The 11,877-nt window shown below is 42.7% G+C and overlaps 1 protein-coding gene across 4 annotated transcripts in view; it reads right to left on the reverse strand.

Moving 5' to 3' along the window:
• Ica1 (islet cell autoantigen 1) overlaps nt 1-11,877 on the reverse strand; it is a 144,828-nt gene that overhangs the window by 106,717 nt on the left and 26,234 nt on the right. For all 4 annotated transcript variants that reach the window (XM_026787529.1, XM_026787527.1, XM_026787528.1 and 1 more), the window contains exons 4-5: nt 9,147-9,219; nt 2,795-2,918 (exon numbers count right to left, since the gene is read on the reverse strand). In XM_026787529.1, the coding sequence (XP_026643330.1) occupies nt 2,795-2,918; nt 9,147-9,219 (197 nt within the window). The remainder of the gene's footprint in view (nt 1-2,794; nt 2,919-9,146; nt 9,220-11,877) is intronic.

An 11,877-nucleotide genomic window follows, 5' to 3' on the forward strand; every position in this document is an offset into this window, starting at 1 on the left:
CGACATGCAAGTTAGTTCTGTTTGCACTCACCCCTGTCTGGAGAAAATCTTTCACTGATAATCCTGACCCCAGTGAATAGGTATACGTCTTTGATCTCGTCTTTGATATCTCTCTCTCTCTCTCTCTCTCTCTCTCTCTCTAACAAACCAATATCCTTAAAAAGAAGAATGTAACAGAGGGCTCAAGTGTATCAGAACATGCCCAGAAATCCTGTGGAGTTGCTTTTTGTTTGTTTTAATTTTGAATTTTTGTTTTTATTTTTAAAGATGTAAACATTAAAATATAAAAAATTACCATTATTAAATAAAATATCAATTTACTAAGTTATCAGCATACACTATAACATACAAAAACTATCTCTTATGGTGCTGTTTATGCTAAAAAAACATATTCTGTGGGATGAAAAGTTGGGTTAACCATTAAGATTATGTAGAGCTCTTGCAAAGGACCCAGGACCCATGTCAGATGGCTTACAACTGCCTGTAACTCTAGCTACAGGGGACCTGAACCCTGGACTGGCTTCTACAATCATCTGCACTCATGGGCACACACAATTAAAATAAATCTTCAGAAACATTCTTGCATACTCTAAATTGTGTTCACTCAACTAAGAATTCAAGCGCATGAGAATTTCATCTAGTCGATCTGCTTCCTTTACACTTAGGAGAACTAGGTGGGATATCGTGTGACCCCTGAGCAGCTGGGAAAGTGAAGCCACTGTGTGAGAGACCACCTTCCAAATTGCAGAGCTGGATGCACTCATTAAATTAGTGTAGACTGCAGTTTGCTAGTCTACGGTAGCTACTTTCCAGTATCATTTCCATTATTTCGTTGATTGCTTTCACTACAGAGTGTGTGTGTGTGTGTGTGTGTGTGAGAGAGAGAGAGAGAGAGAGAGAGAGAGAGAGAGAGAGAGAGAGAGAGATACAAGAGATACAGTTAAGATACATTAGCTTAAGATGCTGTATTTGTACGTTGTGGGATCATTTTGGTCTATAATCATCCAGACTGCAACCAAATAGCATAGGGTAGAATAATTGACAGTGTGATTAATAACAGGCACCTTCAAGGTGGTCTGGATTTGGATACTTCTTTTCATGAACAGGCATTCATTTTTGTACATGGACACACCTTTTTCCCCTCTGAAATCCAGTGTTACTTCATGCTTCACATAAGAGCATTTACTCTGATTTTCCAGGAATCGATTATCCTTGTAAGACTGGTCAAGGCTATATACACAAAAGAATTACCTAGGAAGGGGTTATAATTTGCCAGTTTCAGAATTTCTCTCTTTTTGGTTTGTCTGTCTTAAGTATTAAATGTGCAATCTAAGATTTATAAGAAAATGCTTTTCAAAAACTTAAACTGTGGCAGAGAACCGGTGGAAAGGGGCTCCATTCATTTCTGACCACTGCTTACAAGCCGGGGTCCAAATGTCATTAGCAAGGACCACAATGTCCAACAGTGGGGTCACTGAAAAGCTCAGAGATACTGCTGGTACCTTTTCTAGCTCCATCTTTTTTTGGGTTTCCATAGGAACGCTCATGGGACTTGTCAATCAATGATCTACTCTTGGACCACAGGGAGGGAAAACAGGGTAAATAGGGATGGGGAGGAAGGTGGGTAACTTGAGTAAGAGGATTTCTGAAGCTTAAATAATCTTGGAAGGCACCTTTAGGGGTAATTCTGCATGATATTAATGGCGACATTTTCTGGGGGCTTGTTAGTGAGTAGTGTGTCTCTGGCACAAAGAGCAGTTTGTGTGGTACAAAGCTCAGGGTTGTTTAACATCGTCCATAAACATCGGTCACGGGTGTATTTTGAAATCCAACCGTTCTGTCCCGATTTCCTCTGTACTGGAGACTGTCAGACTTTCATGCACACCAGGACCAATTGGAGATCTGGTTGTGATGTAGAGTTGGAGTTGGTAGGCAGTGGGGACTCGATTCTGCTTCTAACAGTCATCCAGGGGCTGGTGCTGACCATGGACCTGAGGAGTGTTGATGTGGGAGTGATTTCTTATTAATAAAGAAACTGCCTAGGCCCATTTCATAGGCCAGCCCTTAGGTAGGCGGAGAAAACAGAACAGGATGCTGGGAGAAAGAAGCTGAGTGAGTGAGTCGCCATGGTTCCCGCACTCCAGGCAGATGCAGGTTAAGATCATTCCTGGTAAGCCGGCTTGTGGGCTACATAGAATAATAGAAATGGGTTAGATCAATATGTAAGAGCTAGCCAATAAGAGGCTGGAACTAATGGGTCAGGCAATGATTAAAAGAATACAGTTTCCGTGTAATTATTTCGGGACATAAGCTAAGCTAGCCATGTGGGCGGCAGGGTGCTGGGGACGCAGCCCCGCCGCTCTTATTTCAACAGACTTATTTCAACAGAGTGTTGGTCCAGGGCATCCTGATAACCACCCCTTTGCCATGAATTAGCCCACAGAGGCAGAGAGGGAGCCTTCCAAGTCAGTCTCATTAGGCTCTTGCTTTAATCAAATGCTGAGAGGGGACCAGACTGATTGTTATGAACAACTTGAAGGTCAAACACTCACAATGATTGGCATATATACTGCCTCCCACGGAGCAGTGGACAAAACAGATTAAATAGCAAGGAGGAAAACCGATCTTACACGCTATCTAACTAAAGGGAGGTGGAAGCCAGCTAAGTATAGAATGTTACCCCCTCAGGCTTAGGCTAAAGCGTTTTAGACGGCATGATTTCCCCTTATGAAGAAGTGGGTCCCAGATTCTCTTTGGATCCCCTAAAGCACAGCCCCCAAAGAAGGTCACACACCTTTGCTGGGAGGAAAAGCAGAGGGCCTTGCCTGTGGCTTGCATCATTTTTCCTGCTCTGGTTTTATCTTGGAAGCCTTGGGATCGGAGAAATTTCCCCAGTTCGTTCTCTTCTTGAGACAAGACTGATGGAGAAAACAGGGAAAGGCGCTGAGAATGACTAGCATTTTTACGACAAAGAAAGTGAGAGAGACAAATCCCAAGGCCCTCTCTCTCCAGAGGCAAAGATTAGAGGAAATTAAATCCAAGTGGCAGGCTGCAAGGTGAGTCTCTCTACCTCCCCCACCCGGCCCATTTAACTTCCATGCTGGTCTTCCTTTTACAATAGGAGATCAAATTCACTTGAATGCATCTGTCAGTGAGTATTTGGTGCCCTGTAATCAGAACCAGAAAATGACCTCTGTACTGAAAAGTGAACCCATAATGTGCCGCTTCAAGTCGAAACGAAGGAGTTGGGTTTGTCACAGCTGACCGTGGGGACCTTTTGTGGCTGCCTCCCCATTATCCTCTCCTGCTGACTTTTTGATCTCTGCAGTCTGAGTTACATTCCGTCCTTTGTAAAACAACTCAAATCCCTCAACCACCGTGATGAAGCAAGGCGGAGTTGGAAGTGGGGACTGAAGGTGGGTAGGCCATCAGGTTGACCATTTGGTAAATTTTAGAAATACGGAGCTGGAACCAAAACTGGATTGGTTATGCCTTAAACTTGGCTTTATTTTTAGAGACGAGTCCAGATGGGGGCAATTTAGTAGAACAGTGATTTGGCACATGCTGTCTACAGATTGATTGGTAGAAGATATAAAAAGTCAGGGAAATGTATGATTCTTTTGATACTGCTCTTTACCTTCAGTACTACAAGGTACATTATCAGGAGGTCACAAAGCAGCTACCAAAATGATCAGCATCATTATTTATAATAGTAACACTCTCCCTATTCTAGAGAGTGATTTAAAAAAAAAAAAGAGCGTCCACAAAGCAGTCACAAAGAAACCCAAAAATTCTCCATCATCTGCTCCATAAATGCAGGGCTTGGGAATTGAATCCAGGACCTTGTGCTTGCAATAAAAGCACCCTACCATTGAGCAGCATCGCTGGTAATGATGTCGCTGAATGGTATGGAATCAGGCACCAGTTATGGACTGAGGCCAGAGAGGAATGGTGGGTGTCCTGCCCTGCCACCCTGCGTTTACTCCCTTGAGACAGCTCTCTTACCAAACATGGAGTTAGGCTAGAAGTTAGTGAGCCCAGAAACTCTCCTGACTCCACCTCCCAACCTACCCCAGCTCTGGGGTAAATGGGGCACGTGGGGGTATATCTAGCTTTCTGAGTGCTGAAATCCAAACTGAGGTCCTCTTGTTAACTTGTTTTCTTGCTTTGCTTGCAAAGCAATTGTTTTACCCAATGAACCATCTTTTCAGCCCCAATCCTGGCATTTTGAGACAGAATCTTGCTATGTAGCTCAGGATGACCTCGACTTCCCAATCCTTATAGATCCTTCTGCCTCTTCCCTCCTGAATGCTGAGGTGACAGGTGCACACATATATCCCATCTGTCTCTGCAACCACATCTGAAATGTTACTAGAATTCTTGTCCATTTTCAGGAGTCATCCAGACTGGGGCATGATTGAGAGTTGGAAAAGATGCCTATGAGGGACTTTCTATGATGCAAGTGTTTCCTAAAGTTCTCTCCCAAAGCAGAGAACAGTGTCCACTTCATCCAAGCCGCCAGTGGCCAGCGACATGAGTGTCCACATAAGGCCCACCTACACTGACACGGTGGGAATCACATGACACTTACCCTCATCAAGAATGAAGCTCTAATAGGACCCTGCTCACAACCCCTGTCTCCTGTGCTCTTCACACAGGGCATATGCAAGGTGTATTCAGTAAAACTGATCAGTTTCTATTGTTGCCTGCAGGTCGATTTATTTCACCAACTCACCAGTCTCGCCACACTTCAAGCTGTATCCTATTGTTAGTACCGATCTCTCCGACAACAACTACAGAAGTCTGAGTGGGAACCACGTACCCAAAGGACTCACTGCTCCTTGCCTACTGTGACTATGGCCCTTGTTCAGCAGTGCCCTGGAATTGCAGAAGGAAGTCCTGAGGCAGGAGAAGGGGCTTTAGAAACCCCCCCCCCCTTTTCATGAGATAGATAATGCCCATCTTCACACTTTTCTCTCAAAACCCAAATTCCCAACGTCAGCTGTGGTGACTCAGACCTATAATCCCAGCATTGGGAAGCTAGAGGCAGGAGGGCTGAGAGGCTGGGGTCAGTCAGGGCTACTGAGGAGAGATCCGGCCTCACAGATCCAAGTCCACCTAAAGGTTTCTTCTGACAAGTGGCCAGTAGCACTCTTTTTGGACAGCAGTGACCGTTGGGCTCATACGTCAGCACCTGCTGTGGTGGACTCAGTGTTATAGAGTGGTCTGCATCTGACTGCATCATGCGATTCTGCCTTCACAGACTATACCATACTTTGTAATTCTCAGGTCCAGCAGAGAGTCTTATATTCATGGCATTAAATAAATGTGAAATGAACTAGCTGTTATTTTTTTGCCTTGTCACTTCACACAGTGTATTCCATTTAAAATGCTTGTTTGATATCCATGTCATAGATTTATGTAGATTAAAAAAGTCTGTATGGTGTTTTTCAATGCCTTGTGTATTGTCTCTTCATTGCCTAATATGGGGTTCATTCATCTCTACCAAGAACCTTTTCCTTCCTATGGAGAGAGACTTCCCATTTTCACTGCCAAAAACAGCAGATTATTGTCACCCTTTTTACCTTAAAGACTCAAGTCACATAAAAATGAACACATTTAACTTGAGTCCCAAAGAAACCAATTCAGCATACCTGAATGTTCACTTGGTGATATGAATCTCTCCTAAATAACCTATGTAGGTTGAAGACTTCAGGAATAATTTTTGGTCGCTTTGTGCACTTGGGGATTAAACTTGGTGGCAAACATGCTTGACCTTCTGTGCTGGCCTGATTAGTTGGCAGAGATTCCGAGAGAGCTTGAGCTCTGTTAGAGTCAAGGCTGGGTTGTCCCCAGACAAGATGGTCATTCCCATGCAACATGTATATCAGAAAATTCAAAGTCTACACTCGCTCAAAAGATTCAATTAACTAGGTCATAAACTTTCAAATAAAAACTCACTAACATTTACTTGTTGGTTATATTTTCAGATGCGTCCTTGAAAGATAAGAAGCAAATGAAGAACTATGAAAATATTTCCCATAATAGTGTTAATCAACAGTTCAGACTTACAGCTGATCCTGCAGTGAGGAAGGATCCCCAACCCTCCAGAGTTCAGATTCAAGTGGCGGGTGAAAGAAAATGAAGCACACATAATCACAAAGACACAAAAGGAAACATGCCAGAGAAACTGAGCAAGACACTGCTTTAGACTGGGTCATGAGGGAAGGCTCTAGCAGCAGCTGAACTCTGAGTGACAAGAGGAGGTATTCTTGGTATTATTAGAGCAACGACACTTGGAGCAGAGGAACACACTGAGAGCCAAAGGCCTCCTGTTGCCTGGGAGGCAAAGGAAATGGAGCCTAGGGGATAAGGTGGGACTCGATGTTTCCTAATTTTATAAACTGTGCTAAGTTTGTCTGCAGTGCTCTAAAGCAAGTAGCAATACGATCCAGCCTATAATTTCTTAACTCTATGAAAGTTAAAAATACCAACAGTATGCAGAATTGTGATACACCCTTCCCTAGCTTCTCCTCTCATTTTCTGTATGTTATTATGGCACGAGGTTCAGAAAATTAATAAGGACACAATTCTATCAACTAAAGTACAGTCCTTATTTGGACTGTTCCCAGATTTTCCGTGATTGTTCTTTTTCTGTTCCAGACTTTAGCCCTGGATCCCACATAGTAGTGAGGTATTGGGTCTCCGCCTTCTTCAGGCTCTGAGTGCTCCTCGGCTTTCTTGCATTTTAAGACTTTGACACCTTCTAAGAGTATCCCAGAGCTACAAGAGGAAACCTCATTGAGGAGTTGTCTCCATCGGACTGGCCTGAGGGGACATTGCTGTGACCAGTGGTTAATGTAGAAGGAACAAGCCTGCATTAATGTGGAAGTGGTGCCATCCATGGGCAGGTGCTCCAGGGTTGAAGAAGGAAGCTGGCAGAGCAAAAGCAAAAGCGAGAGCAAGGCAGTACCCAGCATCTTCCCATGGTCTCTGTCTCAGTTCCTGCCTCCACGGCTGTACCCTGACTCCCCTTCATGACGGACTGTCGGCTGTAAGATGAGATAAACCCTTTCTTTCCCAAGTTGCTTTTGGTCACACCATTTATCACAGCAACAGAATCCCAACCAGAGGCAAAAGGGTTTGTTTTTTCTTTCAGTTTGCACCAATCCATCTGTCTTCCTGTCCGTGTATCTCCATACAGATATAACCTGTCCTTAATATTTATTATGATTTATAGTGTATTACTGTCATTTATCTCGTTGTGTGAACTGGAAGTGGCTTTGACTACAGACTTGCTTCTGTGCCCTTTAACGCCCCATCCTTCCTCAAGGACAGTTTAGGCTCAGGTACCACGAGGCATTCCAGACTCACCTTCAATTTCCCTGTGCTGGACCTGAAATCAGTCGCTTCCCCAAAGGTGTGGAAAGGGTATTTGGAAAACAAGATCTGAATGTTAGGTGCACTCAGTGTTGGTGCTTCCAGATGCTGTGAGGCATCTGGATATAAAGATATAAACACACAGCCCCCGGCCCATGTGTTAATCTGTGTTCCTTTCTGTGCACATCTAGCTCCACACGTTGACAGCCATGAATTCACCTGCTCCCTGTGTTTGCTGTGTAGCACCTTACTCCTTGACCTTTAACCTCATTTTACACAAGTTCTCAACTATACTACATTTAGTTGTTTAATCTCATACAAAGTAGTTTTAGAATTGCTGCTCCATTTAATTAAGATCAATAAATTAATTATCTGCTCCCGCTTTTTGTACGTATTTCTTTTTGTGTTGCTTCTTACTCCCCTCTTAAAGATACTGTCTTTTGAGTTGTTGAAGTTAATTTTCTTCTTTCTCATCCAGCCCAGCGATGCTATCTGCAGTGCATCAGATACTGTCTCTATTCCACTTTATCCCCCCCCCCACCACGTTCTGGTTTAGGGATTTTGTGAGTGTGTAAAAGGTCACTATGGTTTTAAAAGTCAGCATTACTGTGCACCTTGCTGAGGTAAAGCTATGCCCTCACCTCCTGCGCCCTGCTCTTACCCCTCCCGAGCTCCATTTCTGCTCAAAGGGGTAATTCCTTTCACTGGGATTTACCTTCCCAGGATTTCTTCAGCATAGTGTGCATGCTGATAATTAATTTATTGATCTTAATTAAATAATGCATATATGCATGTATCCTTCTTTTTACACACTTACATTTTATTAATTCCCCTTTTCTTGCACAGCTTGCACCATGCTATACGTATCTGTGTTTGCTTTCTTTTAAAATGCCACCTTAGGAATCACCCCATGTCAGTTCACAGAGATTTGCTGTATTTCTTTTCTATGGCAGCTGCAAAACAACACCCTCACTTTAATGGTTCGGTTTTCAGTCCTCTATCAAAGGAGGGATCCTGATGAGTCTAAACAGTGCAGAACTCTTCCTTCCTTTCTCAGCTCTGATGACATGGCTTACCCACAAACCAACAGCCAATCCCTGCTACAGTCAGAAGACCACTTTATTGCTGGGACAGTGTGTGTGTGTGTGTGTGTGTGTGTGTGTGTGTAGCATATGGATGCAGGTGCCCACAGAGGCCAGAAGAGGGCACTATATTCCTTGTAACTGGAGTTACATGTGTCTATGTCTGCCCAGTGTGAGTGCTGGGACCCAAACTCGGGTCTACTGGAAGAACATGTGCTCTTTACTGCTGAGTCATCGCTCTAGCCCCATGATTGAAATATGATTTTAACTCTGTACATTATAATATCTGTTCACGAAGAAGTTCTGCTGACAAAATATATTTAGTGAATTAGCTAATTGTGTCTTCTCTCTCTACCTGGTCATTAAAAATAATGGACAGAAAATAACAAAGAAGTCAAATAAAAATAACCCCAAATCAAAAAGTCCAATATCTAAAACTGAACGAATATTTATAATTGGGAAAGTGAACAGTCTGCATTCATGGATGATTCTCCAGTCTTATGCTCACTTTGAAGAGCCTAAGTAAACCAAAGGTGGCACTAGCAGAGACCTTCCTCACATTTGAAGGGAGAAAGACATAATACCCCCCCCCAGCAGCTCCTGAACTTATGATACGATACACTAAGGCAAAATAGCCTGCTCTTTCTCACTATTTGCTCAATATCATACTTAAATCATACTTACAACATATTCTCTTTTGGTAGAGTACAATTGCTTTAGACAAGTCCAAACAGGTTCTCTGAACTGAATGGAATAACTGCAATAAAACACAATAAAATGCTATGAAACACACAACAGTGCAAGTAAAATACACATTGAATAAAACCACAATACTCCATTTCCTGCTAGAAGCAAGACCCCCAAAAGTCTCTTTGATGTCACATGTAGTGACACATACAGTGACCCACGGCCTGATGTCACATGTAGTGACACATACAGTGACCAACGGCTTGATGTCCCATGACATACAGTGACCAACAGCCTGATGTCACATGTAGTGAAATACACAGTGGCCAATGGCCTATAATCTGTGCCCACTGAACCTGACCACCTCTGCTATTTAAATTAAGTTCTGCAGAAGAGTTATTCCCTCCAGACTCTTGGAATAACAGATGAAAAACAAAACATAAGGGTAGGGCCCAGTATAGGGCTTGGTACACCAGAGACCTAGCATTCATTCTAGCTTAGTGTGTTATCTTTAACACGTACTGTCTCTGTCAAAATGGAGCTTCTGCAGGCTAAGCATTATACTTAAAAGATGACAGCAAGTTATTTTATGATCCTAATAGATTTTACAGCATGTGTAAGCAACTGGATAAAGCAAACACAAATCAATTAGAAGAATTCTGTCTATTTAGAACACATCTGTTAAAATGTTATCATGCTAAAAACAAACATTAACACCTACCTGCTAGTAATATCACAAAATACATAGTGAAGCCACCCTCATGCCACACTAAGGCCACGCTGAAGAACCCTAGGGAGAAGGCAGGAGAGCTGTACTGAAAAGGATCTAACTAGATTTAAATTCATGGCCGTTGTGATGGCTAATGTTGGGTGTCAACTTGACTACATCTAGAATCAATTAAAACCAAAATGGTTGGGCACACCTGTGAGAGATTTTCTTGACTGGATCATGTGCCGTGGGAAGACCCACCCCAAACCCGGGCCACACCTTCTGGTGGCAGCCCACATAAAAGGACAGGGAAGAAGGAAATTGTTGCCTTTTCCCATCTTGTTCTCACCTCCCTGGAAGGTTCATCTACACCACACAGGGGCACGCCTTTGCCGGTGGAGAACCTGCTTCTCCAGGATCCTGACATAGACTCAAGGCCAGCTGACACATCCAGCTGTGAGCCGGACAGTCACTGACTCTTGGTCTTTCTTTTGTTGGACGAGCCAGACCACAGAAAGTCACCCCAATAAATCCTCCCTCTAACATATGCTCTTTCTACTAGTTCTGTCCCTTTAGAGAACCCCAACCAACCTTGGTCTTTCCTTCAGAAACAGATCACTCAAGAATAATAGATGTTTTGCTTTGGAGAGTGACTGTCTCCCCAGAGCCTGTGGGAAGTGGTAGGACCTTTAAGAAGAATAGCTTAGCACATGGAAGTGAGGTCACAGAGCATGTGCTCTGGAAGGGGCGTTAGGACCTCAGCCTTCTCTCTTATTTCCAGGCTATTAGAAGGCAAACATGTTGCTTCCGCTTGACGTTCCTGTCATCATAAAGCTGCCTCACGACATCACTGAAAGCAAAGGGGCTGAGTAACCTTGAGCCAAAAATAACTGTTTCCACTCACAATAGCTGTGGAGTAGCAGAAAGCTGACTAATATCACAGACTTCATACTTCTCAAAGCCCTGTCTGTGGACTCAGGGACCATGACAGGTATCAGTTACAAAAGGGGATAAACATCTTGCCTCCATGGAGTCACTCCTCTTTGTATATAGTTTATTGGCCATGCCAACGTAAAAATATGTCTTGGTAATCATAAAGTACTTACAATATTTGAGTGAAAATCGATGATCTCTTTATATTATATATGGCCGAATTATCTAACAAAAGTAATGAATGAATTTAAAACAATTAAAATTCATTCTTAAGAATGTTTAATAAAATAAAGTTTATTTTATTCTATTAATGAAGAAACAAATTTACTTATTTATTAAATTACATCTTCAATCTGTTTGGGGTGGGGAGGAGTCTTTCCCCGTTTAAAAAAACAAATCAGAAAACCACCAGAATTTGCTCCTTTACAGACTCCTGACGGAAGTGTTCTGGGCCACAAACCACCGAAGTAAGAGCAAATATGTTCAGATTCCATAGGAGAAACGATATGGTCCATTGTTACTGCTGACCTTTTAGAACCAAGATATTAGTCAGGTGCAATAAAAGGTCCAGCTTGGGAATGTTTAGTTCTGTGAGTTTTGACAATTATATTCACTTGGGAATCACACACAAAGCAAGCATTTCCATCATCAAAACAATCCCTCTGCCCTGGCAGCTGCTAAAGACCAAACCTGAGAATATTTATATACTAGCTTCTCAATGCATTAGAATCACTATATTTATTTATTTGGATTATTTTTGAAATAGGGTTTCTCTGTGTAGCTTTGGAGCCTGGTCTACAGAGCGAACTCTACTCACAGAGATCCTCTTGCTTCTGCCTCCCGAGTTCTGGGATTAAGGGTGTGTGCCACCACCATCTGGCTATATTTATTTATTTGATATTTGGATGTGTCCAAGAAGGCTAAAGGTCAATGTTGTTATTTCCCTTTGTGGCAAACCACCTTATTTTTAAATTTTATTTAACTTGTCATTACTATTGTGTGTGTATGTATGTGTATGTGTGTGTGTGTGTGTGTGTGTGTGTGTGTGTGTGTGTGTGTGTGTGAGAGAGAGAGAGAGAGAGAGAG

This window comes from Microtus ochrogaster, linkage group LG10 (genome assembly GCF_000317375.1).
Source record: "Microtus ochrogaster isolate Prairie Vole_2 linkage group LG10, MicOch1.0, whole genome shotgun sequence".
Taxonomy (NCBI): Eukaryota; Metazoa; Chordata; class Mammalia; order Rodentia; family Cricetidae; genus Microtus; species Microtus ochrogaster.